Source organism: Pararge aegeria, chromosome 2 (assembly GCF_905163445.1).
Source record: "Pararge aegeria chromosome 2, ilParAegt1.1, whole genome shotgun sequence".
In the NCBI taxonomy this organism is placed as follows: Eukaryota; Metazoa; Arthropoda; class Insecta; order Lepidoptera; family Nymphalidae; genus Pararge; species Pararge aegeria.
Genome location: NC_053181.1, coordinates 11,574,985 through 11,598,627, shown reverse-complemented (window position 1 = coordinate 11,598,627; position 23,643 = coordinate 11,574,985). Strand labels below are relative to the sequence as shown.

General features: G+C 34.2%; 1 protein-coding gene across 2 annotated transcripts in view; it reads right to left on the bottom strand.

Moving 5' to 3' along the window:
• The window catches only part of LOC120631249 (band 4.1-like protein 4), a 70,285-nt gene that overhangs the window by 13,979 nt on the left and 32,663 nt on the right, over nucleotides 1-23,643 (bottom strand). For both annotated transcript variants that reach the window (XM_039900742.1, XM_039900735.1), the window contains exons 3-5: nucleotides 22,105-22,209; nucleotides 20,345-20,466; nucleotides 12,178-12,275 (exon numbers count right to left, since the gene is read on the bottom strand). In XM_039900742.1, coding sequence (XP_039756676.1) covers nucleotides 12,178-12,275; nucleotides 20,345-20,466; nucleotides 22,105-22,209 — 325 coding nt within the window. The remainder of the gene's footprint in view (nucleotides 1-12,177; nucleotides 12,276-20,344; nucleotides 20,467-22,104; nucleotides 22,210-23,643) is intronic.

The following is a 23,643-nucleotide window of genomic DNA, read 5'->3' as shown; positions in this document are numbered from 1 at the left end:
AACGATATGTAAACGCAAGTTGTAATAGAGAACTTAATGGGTAAACAAAGGCCGTTATTCTATGTAAACGTACATAAGTTTGTTTATTATGTTTACTCAATTTCCTAGCTACATCTTTGCTAGCGTTCGTTATATGAAGGCAGTATGTATCTAACGATTATGAGCCAGCGTTTTTATTTCCGAAACTGATAAAAAATCTGTACATTTTAAAAGTATTTAAGAAGTAAATTGATTCAAGTAACAGATATAAAGCAAACCTATATTTAAAATAAAAAAACTGTATTTTATTTTAAAGTTTGCTCACGCATTTTCGAATGACCGTCGATTGATTTTCTAACTACTACAGAATAGTCGGTAAACCAATTATCTAAGAAAATAAGCGAAGAGAAAATTAATAGTATCTTCTCCCATGTTTGGAACGGAAAAAAACTTAGACCAGTGAGCGAAACTGACACTCGTTTCCCGTCGTATATCTTTTTTGCCCTCAGAAATCGCAACATCTGGTACGCTCGTGGAAAACACACGCATGTCACTTTGTATGTTATTTTTATAACTCGTAATATTTCCAACGTAAGAGTAACAATTCTGACTTAAAGAAACGTAGTTCTTGAGTGAAAACTTCTTTCTTTCATTAAAAGTTGTCATGTAGTCAAGTATTTTTAATGGTTGTAAAATGTGTATTTGTAATATTATATTAATATTATCTTCAATTTCATATTTGATCACGGCCTGGTTATATAATCTCTTCTGTCCTTAACGAACACTTTAGAATTTAGAGGTATCATACAAAAGGGTTGACATCACTACTAGCTGTTTCTCAAGAAAAAAAAGGTTCCCGCGATTTCAATAAAAAAGCAAACAATGAAATATATCTTTCCTCTATACAATATTAAAATACATATATTATAGAAAACAACTTTTCGCTTAAAATAATGTAAGAGAAAAATCTTAATAAATGTAAGAGTTTGTAAATGATTTTGATAGGAAGAGTAACTGAGGTTCAGTTTATGTTGAGGCAAAAAATGCTTAGCCACTTCACTAAAAACTTGATCTGAATCTAAAAACGCCATGTAGATACGAATATTATTATTTTACATAAAAACATTGAGTGACGTTCGTTTATAACATCAAAGTGCTGCATCAGATGGTTTCCATCAAAATTTCCATTAACACCGTAATTTGTATTCTGTTTCCAGTCACTATTTAGGTGTGAAGGATGTGTTAGAGTAAGTGGACAGGCGTATAGATCATGATGCATGGAAGCGTAAATTGAGTACTGTCTGCCTGTTGACATACGGCAAAGCAATGTAAACTCTCTTCCCAAATATATGTTTACGCGCATTAAATCTTAGGATCATGTTATGTTGGTGTTGGAAACACGTTTACTAATGTGACGAATAATTGCATTAGCAGATTGTGATATATTTATTATAGGCTGGTGGACATTTTCGGTGATTCACGTAGTTTTAAAGGATGATAATGTTTTGAATAATTAAGTTCTAAAACCAGTTATATTCGCTGCTAGCGTAAGAAAGAAAACCAACAACTAGGAAGCCATGTAACAAGTTTGATACAGCAACAATGTAAAAAAGCATTATTCTGAAATGTTGTATGTAATAAGAAATAATGCGTTGTTTAAAATAAACTATTTAGTACTAAAACGCTCCAAACGATTGCAGTTTGTCTTTATGCTGTAGAACAGATTAATCGCAATTGGTAGAAGTTTTACGAGAAAGCAACATCAAGAATATTATGAAGGGTCAATAAACCTACTATGAATGGTAGATCAGGTAGAAAATGTTTTAATGTATTAGTATACCCATGTAACAAAAATAGAAAAATAATAGAGGATATCCGTTAGAAGGGGGACATTTTTCTAAGTGTTTTCTTCCATGCTCAACAAAACCGGTACTTCAGTATAATCCCGTTCATGGTCGCCTGCTCTTATTTAGCTAACCGTCTGGGTGATTGCCCATCGTGTTGATTAATGCGAGGAGTGTTTCTTAAGCCAACTTGTTGCGAGGCCGGCCCATTGTCTACGGTCACGATACTTCCAAACAGAAAACGACTTTAGTTAGACCCGTCCAGAATAGATAGCCTTGAGCAGTGACAAATAGTGTATCTTTCTTTACCCTCCCAAAAAACTTTTTATGCTCAAAGTTTTAGGAAAATAAAATTGTTCGATCGCACCCGAGAAATTGCATTTGTTTGATATAAACAAAATGTAAGCATCTAGAATATAACTTAGTGACAGTAGTTTTCTATTGAAACAAACGTTCTTGCTAGCGTAATGCTCAGAAAAAAATCTCTTAGGCACTCTTGTATTCGACTGCGGTAGCCCTAGACTGCGGTCCCACCTGATTAGTGACTTTATGCACTATGCAGTCCGAGATTTGCAGGAACTTTGGAATGGAATGCAGAGCTAAGATACACGTCACTAGATGTCTACCTATTATCTTGTCATATCACAAGAATAGGACGAGAAAATGGTAGTACATACATTTATCACGTGAAGCGCATGTACTCCTACCTGTAAGGGCCCATGCCCTTACCGGTACTTATGGAAGTATAATGAAATATAAATATATAAATCGTTATCCACGCGGCATTATAATCGGATGGTAAATTACTCGCTATCAAACGTGAGGGATCGAACTCGGGACTTTTCAATCGAAAAACACAGCGCAATTGCTTATTTTTTGGTGCTGTTACTAGGTCTCTCGCTTTATACCGGTCATTTGTAGAGAATGAGAAGTGTAATAAGTAAGGTGATTCCGTAGTAGGTCCTCGTGACGTTCATTTGTGGTTGACGATGTCGATTGCTAAAGTGGATCTGTCTGTTTGTTTGTTTGCTATCTATGTTTGAATCAACTTGATAAATTGGCAACAGGATACATTTGCTTCATGGAGACAGATGTAGGATACTTTGTATTTTGGAAAAGCTTAGCAGGGTACCGTTTACGCATAATAAAAACAACTTGTTACCCTTAAACTGAGGCTTAGCTTTGCATAGAGCCCGGGCAAATAAGATTTATTCCTTTGGGATCATTTAAAGGCGGATGAAGTCGCGGTCAAAAGCTATCATAAAAAAAGCCTTTGGGCAAGCCATATTATATTTTCAGTGGTTGTTATAAACTACGATAATGTTGGACTCAAGTGAACGTGAAAATCCAAATATTTTTCATTATTCGCGGCATAAAAGAATAGGGCAAGCGGACGTCTTTCTCAGAAAAATACGAACCTAACCGTCGTAATAACAATCCTATTGTTCCCGTGTACCATAATGTTACTCTTGCCTGCGTAATGAAAATATTTATGTAGGATATTGACTGTGCTTATGGGTTTCATTTGTCCGATGGTGCGCTGTAATTTTGTACGGAGCCGGGTTCATCGTTGATATGTGTCCCCCGGGCTCCAGGGGCCGCTGATGTAGGCGAGATTAGATGCAAACGATGCCTCGCCGCTGATGGCTCATTTACCTCTTGAATAACTCATTGTGGTTATACCTCGTGGCCCCAAATACGGCATAATAATTTCGACTCAGCCGTACAAAGCTTTTACTTAAGCGTTTTGCCATCTTCCTTTTTTTTTACATCATTTTTCTTATGTGTTTACGTGAATTAAAAAAAATATTTTGTCTGCGTCTTGGTGGCTTTTCGTTTATCGATATAGGTATTTATGTGTATTATATTCGTAAAATATTCATCAGCTATATTACTACCCATAACACAAGCTACGCTTACTTTGGGGCTGGACGCCGATGATTAAATCTATGAATTTAGCAATAATTATGAAAATAACTGATTTAAATTATTACAATAAATAAGTATTTCATAAATAAGGATTTTTTTTACATTATTTATGATTGGCAAAATGGATCAATGCCACAAAAAGAAATAGAAGAGGGGAAAATAAATAAGAATAACCAGTAGTATATTTAGTAATTAAGATATTAACATGGATGAGAATATTCGATAGAAATTGTAATTAACCGTCGAAGTGGATCCTCAAAGGTGAGGAAGACATTAATTTCCTCTAGGAGCGTAAAAATAAAAATACGATGCGAAAGATAACGACTTAATGAATATGCTTAAATCTTTCGTATAATATTTTCATTATAAATACTGGAGGCATCTAAAGCGAAGACTTCCATGTTTGTAAATTAATTTTTCACTTTGAAGTTATCCATGTAGAAAAGAACAAGTTGTTTATATTTTTCGTGGAAACGGTGAATGTTCATTTGTTTACGTTACGACTTTAAAACAAAAATTATACAAATAAATTGCGTTGCCTTGTTAGATTCGCTTTCAAATTGTTAAATTTTTGCTGAATAACCTTACGTTTTTTAAATGACGAACAACAGCAATGGAAATAGATTTAACAATGATTGCTCTGCTGGCGCGGGCGGAATCGAGCCAGACTCAATAGTCCACTGGACAATGCAGCCAATTTAGAGCATTGAAAATATGTGCCTTATATTATTACAACATTGTTTTGCATATTTCATAGAACTTCTTTTAAATGAGGACCCTAACTGTTAATGGCAGAATAAAACGGGAGAAAATATTAATGTCAGTTTAAAACCTACATAAGTAGACAGTCCAACGTGGAAAAAATCAAGCAATTGCCTCTGTTTATATGTCCAGTGGTATGCTGATACTTTGATAAGCTCTTGTATCTTGTAAGCTAAATTGAATTTATCTATAATTCGGGTAACGTATAATTTTTGATATTGTATTCTGTATCCTGTAGCTAATCAAGAAATACCATTCTATAACCAATCGAGTAGCATTATAATAAGAGCGTTATTAAGTTATACGTTGAATCCTGGTATTATATTTATGCCGCGCAAAAGTTCGTTCATTTGAACATGGGTGGCGCTGTAATAAAACCTTTAGTGACACCTTTAAAGTATATATCATTTAGAGATGTCATAAAAAGTAATACGTGAAATCATGCAAGATACTTAATCGTCTCTTGCACAGGTAACGCACATTTTTCACCGGTGGGCCTTCTAAATAAAGAAAGCATAGGGACTCCTTTGCTAATATAGGTGAGTAGTAAGAAAGGCTTTTTCGAAAGCTTTTAATATGTAATACATCTAAGTTAACTATATTACAGTTTCTAATACTGAAAGTTAAGTGAAGAAAGTTAAGTTTGTAAATTGCTTTTTATAAGTTAGAAGACGCTATATTAGAACATTGAGTTATAGTTATAAATAACCTCGCGGCTTTTCGTTGTGGGCATAAACTATGATAGTTGCTCTAACAATAGTTGTTCTACTAGCGTGGGAGGAATCGAACGACTCTATAGACCGCAGGACAATACGACCAATTGAGTGAATCGAAAGAGTTAGAAAAAGCGTTAAAGCATTATTTGGCATTTTTTTACAATTTTATGTTATGTATATAGTATATTAAAGTATACCTAAAGAGGAAAAGTTTGTGAGGTTGAAGAGGGTATCTCTGGATCTACTGAACCGATTTTGAAAGTTCTTTTAGCAATAGGAAACTATATTATTGAAGAGTGTGAATATAATAACCCGAATACACTTTTTTGTAGTATGTAGTCGGATTTGCAAACTGAGTTGGAAAAAACGGGCGAACGACAATCTTTCTTACCAACGCTACCTTAACGATGAGAGATGTTATATGATTAAGTTCTAGATTAAGTTCTTGTAGAATTTGATAATACCTACAAAAAAGTATAGTCACGACAGCATGTCTAAATTATGTCGAACTGTGATATTTTTTACACAAACAGTAGTTTAAATAAAATTTTCAAAGAAGCCCGTGCGAAGGCGGAGCAAATCGCTAGGCGAATATACTGTGATTTAAACCTCAATAACAAAAAAAATAATTGTGGAGAGCCAACATATTTGACAGTTTTACAATTGGTATTAAAGCCAGTCCTTGAGGTATTCGCTAATTGCTTTTAAATAGGACCGCCCGACACCTTCCTATCCTTATTGCCGTGTCAAATTCGATATGTTCTGGCAACCATTCTGAATTTAAGGTAACACGATTTATCGGATTAGAGTTATCGATATAGCTCAATGAGTCGCGAAGCTGAAGTGGCAATGGGCGGGGCACATAGCTCGGAGAACCGATGGCCGTTGGGGTTCCAAGGAGTGGCAACCCCGTACTGATAAACGCAGCGTTGGTCTACCCCAAACCAGATGGACAGTCGACATCAAACAAGTCGCGGGGAGCCGCTGGATACAAGCAGCCCAGAATCGTGGAGTTTGGAAGCCCTACAACAACAGCGGACGTCAATCGGTTGAAATGATGATGAATTATCGGATGAGATTTGTAGGGATTTTAGTGCAAATAATTTAAAAACTATTCAACCAATAAAATTTAAATTGTATAACAATTATTTTTGCCGAACACAGATAACATATTATAATTCTATATATATAAAAGAGAAAGAAAATTTCAATGAAACTTTAAGGGATCTCCGGATTGACCTGGCGAGTAATCCTGTAAAGTTTGGTGACGATCAGAGCACTCCTATTTTTGAACTGTCAAATACAGTTTTTTTTTAATATGATGATATTCTATTGTTGGGTGTACATGGTTGTAGATAATGATCTTCACCCGCTCGAGAAGAGAATAGAAGAGAATGAATACGGAAAGAAATAAGTGATTTACATCATTAAATTTTTAATTTAATGATGTAAATCACTTATTTTAGTTTGATTAAAAATTTAATGATGTAAGTTTATTGTTTAAATAAAATTAAGCAAAATCTAGCCCGGCGAAGCGGGCTGGGTACGCTAGTTAATACTATAAATATTGTTAGCGGCGGTCAGATAAAGCTTCAGTTTTTGTATAATTATCGTTTTTGACGACTAGGAAAATTGTACGGTATTATTACTGTACTACGTGGTTCTATGTGGGCATCTGGTAATTTTCGGGCACTGCCTTTAAGCGATGAGTCAACGTACTCGTATAGCCTCGGGCAGCTCAGTTTCGTTTGTAATTCCATTGCGTGGCCTAGAACAATTATGACACGGAATGTTGAACAGATTGTTACCTACAGTATTTTTTATTTTCATTGTATTATACAATACAAAGAGCTTAACAACGAAATGGCTCTCTCCCTGCGCAGGACTTAATGGACCTTGCATTAATATAGTTGTACATTTCCGGTGCTTTTACCTGACTGTGTTGCTGTACCTATTTAAAAGCAAAACAAAACTGACAATAAAGTTTAACTACAATAAAAATAAACTGCAATTAAATAAGCTTTATTTGATGAAGGACGCCATCCTGATAAATTCGAGTGTTTGTAAAAAATATGTATGTGTGGGCAATTACTCTAAAATAAGGAATCAAACACAGTGTTAGTAACATATTAAATCAATGCAAACACTTTGTAAACAACTTAAAATAGTACATGTCATAATATGTAGTGTGTTTATCCTATTTCCAAAATAGTATTATTTATAGCTTTAATTAAGATCATTTTTTGACTTTAGCTACTTCGCAATGTTGGTAGAGCAATGACGTGAACAACGTTTTAAATGGTCCGATGTCAAAACGGAAGAACATTTATTGCGGTCCCAGCTGAAGTGCCGCCAAATAAAAGTTGCTGAGTCAAACCCACTGTGGCGGGCCGAAATTATTTTCAGTTTGATTTGTCAAACACTCGGACCGGAAACACATCACGAAGTTTATGAATTGCCGCTTGCAAACAAACTCGAGGTACGCAAAAAAGGTCTGCTACTCGTAGATATACAATCCGTACCGTTTATTTATTTATTTAATCAATGGAAAGCTGATAAAAATTCACTGCTACCATATTGACGGTACGATCTACACACCTAATGTATTATCTAAAACTACTCATAGTTTTAGATAATACATTATATTACATGATATTTATGTATATTATTCCTAAATATGAATATTTAGTTATCTTAAAACCCATAACTCAAGCGACGCCTAGTTTGGGGCAGGATGCCGATGTGTGTATTGTCGTAATATATTATTCATTTACTTATTTGTAAACATAAATTGACCTAAATGAAAAAGTCCTCATTTAATCTTCTACCGAACGTAATTCCTTTATTATTTTTTTAGATTCACTAACATGAACCTCCACCGGGTGACAACCACGACCAGTCAAGCCTGTAACGACTAAGAAGAAGAAACATGACACGGCAGGGCTAGCATAAACAAAAATCTTTACCTTACATAATATATGCTGCTAAATTCTAATTGTTTTTGGAAAAGACTAATGCGGCGTATCTGCCGGTAAAATATATAAACTATACTAGCTTCGACCCGCGTTCTTCTTCCGCGTTTATTACGGTTCTTTTACAAATCCCGTGGAATCCGTTTTTTTCTAGAATAAACCTCGGTTACTGTCGAACCTTTCAACTTAACTGTAAGTCAAAAATCAAATTAAGAAACTATCCCATCTCGGAAAATAAGCGCCTATCTATACTTATAATAAAACTGTAACTGGAAGATTTCTGTACATTTAATATATTTTGAACATTTTGACCGGGGGAAGCTTTATAATCGATACTGAGTCCAAAACAGATTTTATTTAATTTTAGTCGTCTGTCTGTTTGTCTGTGGTGTGATTTAAATAAATAAATAAATTGATTGATTGCTAAGTTACACCCACAAGAAGGAAAAAAAAAACACACTTTCACATTTCTTATATTAGTAAGGATGCTAGCCGGTTTAAACTCGATTGAATCAGTACTCACTGGTAGATACCTCCCTCCCTAGAAAGCCCCTGTGAAAAGGCCTTGTAATATTATCTACCAACAAAAGTACCGAATATTTTCTACTAACCGAGCCGAGCCGAACTATACTATCTATGTATGGAAAAGATAAACAGCTAGAAAAGCTAAGATTAATTTACGTACCTATAATAATGTGTACGTTATCCATCTCATTAGCTTTTACGGGTCGGATTAAGATCTATCAGATGTTAGCAGACCTATTAACTGAAACATATCCAGTACACGATAGGCGGATATGGGCAAATCAGCCAATAGCCTAACATCGTTCAAAGCTTATCTAGTTATAACAATAGAGACCTAACTGCTAAACATACCCCCTAAGCTACTCCCCTGTCACAGCTGTGGTGGGAAAATGGGCACTAAAACCTATCGTTATGAAAGCACTAAACAGTAATATCATGTCGTCTTATGGCCGCTGTGTTAATAGTTTTATGAAAACATTTATTAAATATTACATTAGGAAAAACATTTATTAAATATTACATTAGGAAACCAATAATAATATTAAGTAATGTTTTATTAGAACGTGGTTATGTTAAATAAGATATAGCTGTGACATAATAGTGTCGAAAATGGATTGCACTTCGTTAGAAGTATGGCTAGTAAGGATATAATAGTAACCTCACATAAGAAAAGATAATTACGTATTTGTTTTCTCTCGCATCTGTTTTTGTCGACATTAAACGCCATTAGGTATACCTAAAAAACTGTATATTTGCGAAATATAACATTAAGATCGTTAAGGTTTGAAAATACTATAGGTACCACACAAACAGACACATGAGAGTGTTTATAATATTCGTATGGATGAATACAAATAATAAAATCATTCAGAATTTCTCAGTACAAGTTTATTTTGTGGAATTGTAGAGGCTTTTGACATTAATTATATTTTAATAGTTTAAGTAGGTACTAGGCATTGCACGAGTATTCTAGCCACGCTTATAACTCTACCCTTAGTACAAAATGTTCTGGCTCGTAATAGAGTAGTCGTTTTCGAGTATTAAACTCTACATTATCAGTCCTAATGTCACTCGTTTTAATCGCAAACCTGTACTCGTGATTTTTGTTTTACAAACATTCTGTCAAAAGCTCGTGATAAAGAGTTGTAGGCAAATTTGAGCTTTAATTATGTATAAATAAGATCCATTTACTCTGATGTATAAGTGTTTCCACACTAAACGTATAGTAAGGCTACTGTATTGAAATAAAGGAAACACCAAACAACTCACTTTCCACTATGTTCAGTATTTGTTTATCTTCAAAATCTATGATAAGTACTATAATTTAAAGTAAACTGAATCGAAATCAGTTGAGCAATTTTCTACTATAGAGAAAGCGCAATTATGCCGGGATATAAAATAACCTATGTCACTCTCCAGCCCAGATACTCTCTGTTTTAATTTCAATTTCCAATTTCAATTTATTTGCATTTTAACATTACATTATTCATAATAATATCGCAATAATCAAAAGCAGTTGTAATGAATACCCTGATAGGGCTTGAGATTGTAGAGAGACCATTTAATTATAATATTTCTAAATTAAAAAAAAATTGTAATAACTTTTTTATATAACACTTTGTCGTTCTCTTTTTCCTTAATATTTTCTAAGATTCTATTATAAATTCGAATGCACATTGGATTTGTCCAGAACATTGCAATTTTAATTTTGATTTTTGTATCAGTAAATTAAATTTACGATATAATTTACCATCTGGATATAAATAAATGGCAAGCCAAATATGGCAGACTTATAATATTAGTGAAGATGCATTAAGCAAAAACCAGTTTCTGAAATAAACACAATCGAAGAATCGAACTCCGCGAAGTCATTAATTTTTTTTTATAAAGGATACTAAATGGATAGAAAAATCTTACAACTTCAACCTACAACGAAGTTTGCAAAGTTACTCACTACATGAAAAAGCACTTCGGAAGTATAAAAAGCAGTGCCTTCCGAGGAAAACCATTAGAAAACTCATGAAGATTTTATGAAGTTAAACGTTAGTTGTAAATTGTTGTTAATTGAAAAATATCGTTATTATTTTCAAGTATTCTTGCCTCTTATTTATTTGTTTCTTATTAAAACAGGTTTCCAATTTGAAATTTTAACTTTGCCCGTTGGTCTGTTGTCATTGTTGGATAACGATTCGATTTTGATTGTTAGGTTTGCGGTGGCTAGCAAACAAGCTGTAAGATAAAATACTACAATGATATTGTTATACAATACTATATGTAATATTGGAGTCTTTTTAACAAAAGAAAAATTATAATATAAAAAGCAAACTTCCAGTTTTCAGCGGGAGTACCTACGCAACAAATAGCATTCTTTGTTGGAGTATAATAAAACTGTAACAGGTGGAATTTTGTACATTTAAGACATTTTGAAAATTTTCATGGAGGGCACTCTATATTCGATACTGAAGCCAACACTGCAATGTTCTTCATTTTTGTCTGTCTTTCTGTATCTTGGCCGCGCATCATGGTACAACTACTGAGGGTATTCAAATAAATGATTTGAGTTCATACCGCGGAGCATTGGATTCTTTTTATGTCGGAACAGTTCCTTTGGATGAAAGGATGTAGGTGTACCTACGCCAAATGTATCAGTTTAGTTCTTACAGTTTGTGTTGATCTGTTGACGATTGGAGGAAGACAGAGCTCTTCGGCAGACGGCAGTAACCTCTCAGTTTAGGCTTTACGATACATAACGTATTGCTCATAAATATATAAGGACTTTTCTTCTAGGATTGAAAAAAAAATGTTAGGAATTTTCTTGCCTAACCTTCAGCATACGAATCAAATAACAATGCGATTTGATTCTTTCTTTAACGATTACTATTATTCGTAAGTAATAGGAGGTGAGACTAATGTATACCAAATTTTCTTTCAAACTTCCAAAGTCAGCGGTGATTAGCCAGCGCTATCAAAATAAAATAAAAAATTAAGTATCGCTTAATATGTGGTGCTGCTATTAAGCCTCAAAATATTTTATAAAAGGCGAAACGTGAGTGGGTCCATGGGAGATGGGGCGGCCATTTGGGATTAGCAAAGTTAACGTAATTGAAGGTTTCATATACTTAGTAGGTAATTAAAAGCAAGAACATCGTTTGTTGAAAGAAGTTGCATCGCTATCCTCTATATTTGTGCTTAATATCATAGAATTGTATATTAATTGGCAACATCGGTACCATTGAAAAAGTGTTAAGTACCTATCTGATTGATTGAGGGAGGTTTCAGACTATGTAGCAGTCCGATGCGTCCCGTTATTTGCACGGGGAAGCCACAGCTAGTATCTAATATTTCAGGTTAGGCAAAACTGTGTTAACCTAAAAAGTAGAAAAGGAAATAGCATCCACAAGTGTCTCCCCAGAGTCATAAGCAAATTAAAAAAAAAGGAGGCAAACTTACATTGTAAAACGTAGGCTGCGAGCTCAGCAGCAAGATCAAAGTTGACTGGCAGACGACCCCGAAGGACATCTTGTTTTAACTGTAGAAACAACTGGTACCTGTACGAAATTAAAATAGCATTTAGTATAAAGCAATATTGTTAAGTATGGTTCTTATAAGCTAATCAGACCAGAGATAATTCAGAAATTACAGATTCCCAAATTGTCTTCGACTTGGTAGGTCGTCAAAAAGAGTATGTGGGAAGGTCAGTACTAAGATGACTGGTAAATATTTTTATGAATAATATACTTAAATACTAAGAATATTCATATAAACACCCAGATACTGAAAAAAAAAACATGCTGATCACATAAAAATTGTCCAGGGAATCGTACCCACGGCCTTAGACTCAGAAAGCAGGGTCGCTGAAAACTGCGCCAATCGGCCATCGAAAGCGTATGTTATTCTCCGTTCTTTTAACTAGCTCTATGCCAAAAATTAAGTTTATTTGTTCCTTAGTTAGGGCGTGAAGGAAGCTCAAACAAACAAACCCAGTCACTTTATACCAGTCATCGATATTAACCATGTAGACCCTAGTATTTCAGTTAACGAACGAATCCTTAAATATGCGAAGATTAATTATTTACGATTATTAAAAAAATCTTATTTAATTTGTCCGTGAGCAACCAAGTGAGACGTACAGCCAAGTAAAACGTTTGAAGGAAAGCGTAGCCCTTAAAAGGAAATTAAATATTAAAAGACCATCACGGCAAAGATTTTCAAAGATATTATTATCTACGAGTATTAAACTGAGGGTCTTTTCCTAAAGGGAAGACTGAGTTGTGCCGGCATCGGCATAAGAAACGGCGGGCGTCCTGGGGGGCCGTGTCAACACCGTAATAACGAAATTTTAATAAAACACCCGGTATTTCTTTCAAACAGCTATGCTAGAGAGAAGCAATAGGGGTATATTTTTTAAAAATTTCATCTGTATTACTTCAATGGACACTATTGTTCTATTTAAAAAAATATATGTATTTCTTACATCTTGAACCTTAAAGTGCAGATAAATGGGGTTTTTTTTTAAAGTTTTAAATAAAAAAGGCTTCTCTAAAATGATAACAAGAAAACTTTATACAAGAATCTTTAGATACTTTAAAGGGTTGCAAATTATCTGTGCATTTTTTTATCAGTGGTTTAGCCTTTCATAGTGTTCCTAACGTAGTTCTTTTACATACGGAAGATGTTTCCGAGTTCTATTTCGAGATAAAAAGTATCAACCGTTCATGGAACCTCCCGGATATATATATTTATGTACCAAACGCCAATATTGTTTCAAGATTGTTGTATATATATATCCGGATATATGTACCAAACGCCAAGATTGTTTCTGCTGTTGAGACGAGTATGGGTAACAAACAAAAGAAAGCACACAAACACACATTTTCTTATCCATATTAAGTATGGATAAGCATGAGTAGTTTTATTTGATACACACATTCAAATTGTATAACATTTGTTTAACTTGTTAAATAAAACCAATAGATACGCCAAACCTACAGTTATAAATATGTAATTAAAAGTAGCTTGCCATATTATTTGTCTCGCAAGATGAGTAAGTATCTAATTATTTTTTATGAGAGTATATACGCCATTTTTTAATTCACACCACGCTTTAAGTACTGTAACGCTATTGCCATGGCTCTCCCATTCAAGCCACCGTGCGTGCGAGGCCTGTTTACGATCTCGCCGAGTTTGCAGCGAGTGTACTACGTAAGTACTACAGTTCTTTTGTTCCCTATACACTTTGCTCCCCCTTTATGAGCATAAAACTTTAACACGGTTATAATAATGAGTAAAATGTTATTACGCCACTATGGCTCTATACTCTTACATATTTTATTAAACTCCGATGCGAAAACTACGGTGTTCTAAGTTTGATCACCATCTATGGCTGTGCGTCGTCGTAGCGCTCAAATGGATCAGTTTGGACTCGCATATAGTTTTTTAATTAGAATGAATGTTCAGATCCCGCCATGTTTTTCTATTTTTTTAATGCTTTTATAATATTTTGCACTAATAAATAATCAAAGAATTGTTAACATCATAAGAAAATGTATAAATAAGGAGCTGCAAGTATAATATTTTGATAGGAAGTAATATTGATGGGCTTTTTACAAAATCACTAATTGAACACTGTACCTACGATGGAATTGGGTTATGTTACTATCATACCAATACTCATAATGAGTTTAATGATATACCAAAATTAACAGATTAAAAGTTTTTGTCTATTTGTATATATAAAGTAACTCGATAAAAGAGATTTTTTTTTTTTAAGTCATGAACAGAATGGGTTATAACATATGGGTTTTGAATAGAAAACCTTTAAGTATTTTAGAATGTGCGAACGAAGTTCTTACGTTTAATATTCCACTTGACCAAGTATAATACTACTTGAAAACGCCTTTTTGCAATAGAAATAAAAAGTATCGAAATTATTTTCATTTCTAATAAAGTAGTAATAAGTTACTACAAAATTTGTTAATACAATGTTGCTACAGATATAAAAAATACTGCACCATTAAGGTTATTTTTGTAAACTATACCATTTCAGTACGAAAACCTAAAAAAGACAAAATCGTCCGATGCAATCGTTCAATAAGGAATAACTCTCGCTTTACATTTTACTATTTGTCGAGAGTATAAGGGACATTTTAATTAAAGGAAAACTTCCCCTACCTGTCCTGTCTTGGAGTATTTACTTTCCCAATAAATGTAAAGGAATCAAGACATACAATTGTAAAGGTACATACTTTAACAATGTCTGTGACTTTAATAAGGATCTGTAACTTAAAAAATTGGCTTCGTGCCGTCAAAAGGGGAAAATCCTTTGTGATAGAATAGGATTGTACCCAAGTTTTCCGAGACGTTTCTTTCAGCTAAAGAAGTCTGAGTCTCTTGGGTCTGATAATCTTATCTAACATCATTATACCACGACACTTTATTAGGATTTTAGTCCCTGTAGATATAATTAAACAATTCTAATTAATTTATGAAACGCGTTTTGTAGATCGCGTTCGTCTGCAGCAGACGGCTTTATATTACGTACACCAGACAAAGTAGATATTCGTGAGTAGTTTTTATAAAGAGCACAATTTTGAGACATCTTCGTGCTGATATAACACATTTGATCATGGTACGTGAGCGCATATGGTTTTTATTGTTTCCGTACTGTAGCACTTTTGACGTAAAAGTATTTGGAATGAGAATGAGAATTTGCATACCAATTTTTCATCACAATCATCTTCAGTAATCACATACGAGTACCTCCTTACGCAACGAGAAATAGAGGAAATTATACTGTGGTCTGTGGCGATACGGGTTACGGAATTGTATAATTATATTTGGTTCGTAGATCATGCATGATTAATATTAGGCGTATGAATAATATAACTAAGTTTACCGTGCTCTGCAAAGCTAGGGAAAAGTTCATATGTGTGCCTCTAAAGAACTCGTCTAACGTTTCATAATAACTGTCTTTAATCAACCAGCCCAAACGCCTGAATAACGTTAGTACAACGTCAGTATCATATAAATAAATATTTAACTACTGCCGTAATTACACTTTTTTAAAGGTGTCGTTAGTCTATTCGCTCTTCAAGTGTTTATTAAGTCATGGGCGCGATGTCCCGGTTAGGACAAAGATTATTAGTTTTTCTCTCATGAAATTTTTAGTAGCAGCCCAGATTAAGGGAATTGGTTCCTACAACCCAATGTCAGCAAAGATGTTTTGGAGAGCGACATCAGTTCTAGTATTATCAGTTACATGAGAAATACCAACTCACATTGGAGCAGCGCGAAGGGCCGTAATTCTTCCTCTCCTATGAGAAAGAAGACAAGCATTGTCTCATTAATAGGATGAATGATGATGATTTTGATGATAAAATGATGATGACGCTGTACTATTTTATCCATTGTTATGTCCATATTACTGCAAACCATACTAGCTACCAGCATTAATGTTTTTGCGTCGTAACATGCCCTATGCGATAATAAACCACAGCACTCATAAAACAGCTCTTTTAAAACACCTCTTTGAGGTTATGTGAAATTTATTATATGACGACACATATAAGTAACGGTCCATAAAATAAGAGTCGTATATCCTTTGAAGTTCCATCACTGAACAGGTTTCAGGGTTATCGGTAATAAATGTTAGAATAGATTATACAAGTTATGTTGGAAAGGGTTACTATGTCGATGGGGCATAACAATATTCATGACAATGAAAACAACTATTATTTACACAATATTTTCCTAAAGTCAATATTTTATTGAAAGGACTGACGTTTAATACGCGATGACAACCATTCATTTATGAAAGGAACACCAACAGCTTGTTCACAATACGTAGAACAATAACAAATATTTTGTTTCTAATCAGTGTGACTAGCTACTTAAAGGTGTGGTATTTGTAGTAAATGCTGAATTTACTACAAATTGACTAATATTAACACTACAAACTGTAATAAAAATACAAAAAGTTAAACGAAACTAATATTACAATAAGAAAAAGTAAAAAATAACAAAAGAAAACTAAAAATTACAATCCAAAAGTGCAGTCCGGATTGCTTGGCAAAGCAGAAATAATAGCACGTTTAAAATCCTTTGAAACCTTTGAAATTTGACCTTTGAAAAAATAGATCTCTATTGTTATTTGCGCGAGCAAGATCATTATAGACACGACTTAGGAAATTAAAAGAACTACAACACGGAATACTATGACAGAAAAAAAAGTTAAGCTTATAGATAACATAAACTTCTAAAAGAATAATTAATTCAGACACACTAGGGAATTGAGGGTTTCGTAACATATTAGTAAGATAAATATAAACAATATTTATCTCATAGGATATATTATTGACACCCCACTTCAAGCCGTATGTGATAAGGGTGGTGTCAACCAGACGCAGATGGACAGACGGACATAAGAGTGATCCTATATGAAAACTATCCTATCCTATAAATTAAGAAAACTTCGTATGGGTACTCCAAAAAAGGCGCAAAAAACTTCTTAGTTGGTTATTTTATGGTTTTATATACAACTTATCTGCGGTAAATTGTAGATAAATCGATTAGGTTAAACAAAATTCTTGACTCGATTATTGGTACCCAACCAATAGTATAATCAGGTCATGATTACCATATTATTGCGGTATCATCGGGATATCTAATACTCAATTTCACGTCGATAACACGAGAATACTTAAATGTCAATTGTTTAAATCTGTACACGAGTTAAGAAAAGAGCTTATAACCCTCGGCCGAACAGATATTCATGGAACATAGCTAAAAACAATCACAAATGACCAAAAATCAAAGTAAAAAAAAACGGAATTCAGTCTATCTGTTTAAGCGCTACGATGCTAGACGGTTCAGTCAAACAGCCATATTATTATGAATATATAAAGCGGTCAAACTTATAAGACATTCTTTGCGTCAGCTCGGGCGTATAATAAAAGCATTTTTTTTAGATTCTTAACTCAAAATCGCTGCATTGTTTTTGCCTTAATAATTGCCATTGAATTACGTACTGACTGAAAGTGACTTGTACTATATTAACATTTTAATTAAATAACAAGTTCATTTACACAATGAAATTATTTACGTAATTCATTTATTACAGAGTAAATATTGTTGTAACTATTAAACAAGAGAAAATAGCTATTAGTAATTTCATTTATTTAATCAGAAATTAATTATGCAGTTTTAAACTTTAAACTACAAAATCTAAAATCGAACTATGTTCAGCATATTTTTGGTATTTGTATATTAGAAAAAAAACTAGGTCATGTGAAACTCAAGCTAATTAAATAAGCTGCTAACAAAGCTCTGAAACATACCTACATAAAATCTGTTATAAGTACGACTTATTTTCACGTGCTGGGGTTACTACTATCGCATATATTATCAGGTACAACAGTACTCATCCGTAAGACGTAGTTACGCTCTGCTATGTTGCGATTTTAAGCATTAAGTATGGCATTCACACATCGTATCGTCTCAACACAGATTCGGCTGAAATTAAACAACTTACAAAACCTATGTAGTACAGCAAACCATCTATACAAGTTAACAATGCGTTACATACTCGTACATCAAAGAACACTGTGTCACCGTACATTTAGCTCTAATTTTAATACTTTCGTTTGAGTGGAATAACTTACAAAAGTATCAGAATCCTAATCGTTAGCTACGTCGTTGCACGTTTCACGATAGGTACTCCTTTACGTAGGAAACTACAAATGACTGTAACTGTTCGTCTCGTCTCGTCTCCGCGTTTGATTTCAACACAACGCGTTTATCGATAGATACAGTTTCATCAATAATATTATTTGTTTGTTTATAGTAATTATTGACGGATCAAGCAGATGGCCTACGTGATGGTCAGTAGATACCATAGACTACAAACAGGGCAACACTTCGCAGGGCATGTAACGTCACGTCATACAAAGTGCCGCCCTGTGAAAAAATCTACTACTAATACTAAACCCTAATGGACGCAATGCTTTAAACCCATTTCTTGAACCCAATTATGAGCATTTTAGTGAACAACGCCCCTCGCCACTTATCTTCCATTATATTTTGCTTTTTTCCTTATAAAAGACAATAGCTTTACGGAGTGAACTAAAACCCGAGTCGTAGGTATTAGATCAGGTCCCACCTGTTGTCATATTATCGTAACCTAGAGGAAAACAACAGGTCTTGTATAAAAACACGATTAATTTTGTCTGAAAAAATTTTTCTGTCATTTTATTACCAAACTAATTGCTGTCGCGATTTGGTCCGCGTTTATATTGAGTTTTTCAAAACCCCGCAGGGAGCCTTTATTTTCTTATTAAATGTATCCTAAAGCCGTCTCTAGGATGCAAACTATTTGTATGCAAAATTTCATGAAGATAACTTCTTATGCGGTCAAGCCTAATGCTATGTTTGAAATTCCGCGGGCAGCTTTTACCAGCTGATTTTCGGCCCCCAGCCAGGTAGACAGAGGTACTCGTAATGAGGCGGGTCGCTGGGAGCCGCAGGAAACAAGCTGCCCGTAACCGTGGATTTTGGAATTCCCTACAAAAGACCTATGTTCAGCAGCAAATATCTCTAAAATAACAAGTACGTTTATATTATTATCTTTAAGCCAAGAGAATTCTCAAATAAAAAAAAAGCTCCATCTAAGTAAATAGGACATTGGCACATTGTCTTGTCATGTACCCAGTTGGCACAAATAAAGCTATAAACAATAATTCAATTGAATTAAATCCTTTACGTAAATGTGGAAGTGTGTATTTTTTTCTTTTTATTTCTTTGTTAACGCAAACACGCCACGGACCTTAATTTTCGAAAAAGTTAAAGCTCACCATGAATAGAGCCCCAGGGCTTGACTACATCGAAGGGAAGGTGGGGACGAAGCCCTAAGGGGGCCCACTGATCTTAATGAAATTCAGCACTTATATAGCACTGAATATATAATCAAAGACATTGGATTTGGAAATACGACACATTCGCTTCGATTCCCATTACTGACGGTCGATAAGCGAACTGGGCAGCGACCCTGCTGTGTCCAAGGCTGTGAGTTTCTTTCGCACAACTGGAAAATGTTTGTGTGATGAACATGAATGTTTTTCAGTGTCTAGGTGTTTATCTGTATAATGTTCATTACACACATGCTACGCTTACTTTGGGGCTAGATGGCGATGTGTGTATTGTAGTAGTATATATAATATATATATTTATATATTTATAGTATCCCAGAAATTTTGCATAAACTGAAGCCTGGAGAATACGAATAACGTAGAATACTTTTCATTCCAGCACTCCTAACACAGGCAGAAAACACAATTATATCTCTCGATTATATCCTTGATAATAGAATAAACGTGTCTACCTGCCAAAGTACGGTATCATGGAATAGAAGAAATTAATTTTTTAAAATGGTATCCTCTCTGGCGGAGAAAAATGTCTCATGCCCATGCAGGGAAACAAAAAAGCACCGGCGGGTTTTTTAAAAAAACAAAAAAATAGCTGACGTTGGAAATAATTGCAAGTAATATAATATTATTCACTGCATGACGTATATGAATAATATTATATTTTTTATACATTTACATTTAAGGTTATAAATACATACCGGGTTATCTCTTCTAATAGCTTGCAAGGATCTGAAGCGTAGAATTTAACTCCAAAGTAGAACGTATGAGTGTCAGAACCACGTAGCTGTCGCCGCAGACGTTTCCCAGCGTCGAGCCAGTGCTAGACCAAAAAAAAATAGTTAGGTATATTAAAAAAAAAAGCCACTGCAAGTTAGCTCTTGACGGCAATCTCGACTGCCCATAAGTGATGATGCAACCTAAGATGGAAGCTAATAAGCTGGATGTACCTTTAATCGGTTTGTACACAGAGTCGTATAGGAACGCTAAAACGCTAGGCGAACTGCCATTTTTGGGAGGAAGCCACGGACGATGCCTCCCACAAGACGAGACTAGAGAAAATTCTGAAATCGTAGATTCTCAAATTGCCCCTGCATTGGATCGAACCCCGAACCTGCCATATAAGATACATAATAGAAGGTTATTATTATAGGCTATCTATGTTTATACTTAAAAATTTAATAGTTCAAAAGTGAGTTACAGGTTATAACGATAGTACGTTATGAAAGTTATAGTTTGATAAATATGTTCTAAAAATAATATACAACGTGTGTATTTTATTAGTGCATATATCGAATATAGCTCAGAACGTTTTTTGATCACACGACCTCCAAACAATGAGGTCAGTCCAGTTTTTTAATCCTCCACGCTCGAATTCCCTGAAAGGTACCCCTGAATGAAGCGAGTCTGGCAGTGTAGAGTATTGCGTACAAAGTGTAGGTAAAAAGGGGCGGTTGATGAGTATATCCCGACATCTGTAGCGTAATGAAGGTTAAGCTGGCGAATCTTCATAAAGGGTGACGACCTTTTTTACACGTAGTACACGTAGTAAACTTGACACATTTAAACAGCCCCCAAATTCGTGCTAAATAGCACGGTAAAGTTAATTCGCATAAATAGTTTGCACGCTTTTAGCTGACACTAAGCGAAAGCAATAAAGGTGTTTAGATTAGGAAACACTCCAGAAAATGTATTTTGATTAGGAAAATTATAGTAATTGAGATATTCGAAACCTCTCCACCATATCCGATCAATAGGTAATTAATAAGAAATCGGATTATGAACTCAGTAAAAATATTTTTCCTAATACAAAGGTGGCCTGGCAGAGATCGCTATTAAGCGATAAGGCCGCCCTTTTGTATTCTACTTCTTTCTATATGTTTCTGTTTTTATTATATTTTGTATATGTTAATGTTGTCGTATACAAATAAAGAGTTTAATTATAATAATAATAAAATACTCGGTAAATAAGCTGTTATTTTTTAAGTATCCATCAATCGAATAGCAGTAGATAAATCCTCACTTAAGCTATAACAAGTAAGAATTGACAGTCGATTGGCGCAGTGGGCAGCGACCCTTCTTTCTGAGTCCAAGGCTGTGGGTTCGATTCCCACAACTCTGGGTGTTTAATTGTATATTATGAGTTTTTTTTGTTTTTATACTATTTTATAAAAATATTTATCAGTTATCTTAGGACGAGTACTATCCAAGCTACGCTTAATTTGGGGCTGTGGCGGTGATACACACATGGCAGTATCATTGTCGTAGTATTTATTAATTTATAAATTTCTATTGTCAAGTAAATTTCATAAGTTGACCTACATGAAAGTTGGTGTAACAACTAGAAGACGGAAATAAACCGTAGCACAACGTTTAGGGATCGTTATACAGAGGACGATAAATATAAGAATATTCCATTTGCCGCGTTCAGCAATAAATCAAGTCCCCTGTCCGCACTTACCGTTTGGTTATCTTGGTCCACGTACCGCAGACCAAAGTAAGCCGTCTCTAGTAGATCGAGATGCCTGAATACCACGTCGAGCAATGCTTGGCCGGTGCTATTATCCTGTTAACAAGAAATTTACGTAAATTTAACTACTTCTGTCTAGACTGAAGTAGTATTTTTATGTTTCACATCGTTCCATCTCTCTATTGAATACTCCTATTGTAGTTAATAATGGTAAATATACCCTTACATTGAACTGTATAAGCGATATTCGACCCCAAAAATGAAGTGTTATTACCGCTAAAATCCACACTTTTCCGCAAAAACCGCCCAAACTTACTAGGGTATATTGGAAATCAGCATCTTTGATATCATCAAATCAGTTATGTGTCCCAGGATTGTGACCCGATTTCTGGGTATAGGATTTAATTTATCTCCCTTACGTTGATGAAACTTAATTTAAAGTAAAGTAGATAAACGCTATTATTAATGCTTATGGAAAATTTTCAACTTTTTCATTATAATCCAACGAAGATATAATCCAAGAGAATTGACGGCCGATTGGCGCAGTGGGCAGCGACGCTGCTTTCTGAGTCCAAGGCCGTGGGTTCGATTTCCACAACTGGACAATATTTGTGTGATGAACATGAATGTTATTCAGACAGGTGTTTATCTATATATTATAAGTATTTATGTATATTATTCATAAAAATTATTTATCAGTTAACTTAGTACCCATAACACAAGCTACGCTTGCTTGGGGTCTAGATGGCGATGTATGTATTGTCGTAGTATATTTATTTATTTTATTTATTTATAATCAATGATTTTTAGTCAGTGCACTTTATAACAATACGCTTTGTTCTGAACAACAATTACAACTTGTAGTTCAGAATAAAATGGTTCTTAAATTAGCCCTGCACAAAGAATGAAACTGAGTACTTCAATTAACGAAGTTACATTATTTTCATTTCAATAATGTAACTAACTACATGTTATAAAAATATATATAAAGGCATCCAGAGTAATTAAAATATAAAAAGCTGGTTCTTAAACTAAAAAAAACAGGAAAGCTGAGTTTAAAGTTACATAGATTTATTTTAAAACTAGTAGTAACCCCGTAGCATACACGTTGCAATTACAGTATTTAACCAGAGGCTTTCCTTTATATCTTTTTTACCGCAATGCTTACTGCAGTTTTAGTTTTAATGGTAGGTAAAGAATTACCGCTAGAATCTCTGGAAACCTATTTTATAGCTAAAAGTTTTATCTAGAAGTCTAGAATATATTAATTATTCAGTTAAAGAGCATTTTATTCATCTACGGCTGAAGTATACTAGCTTCAATGATAGGAACATTTTTGAGTTATTTCAACTACTTTGGAAGGGTCAATAAAGCAGAGGGTGTAGGTAAAATACTAAGAGCCACAAATGAAAAGATTCATAATAGTTCTACTGCTTGGACATTAATTTGACCCTTTTTACGTTTAGGTATTTATTAGAAAATACCTAAACGTATTTATTATAATAAAGCGCAGCGGATCAACCGACTAAA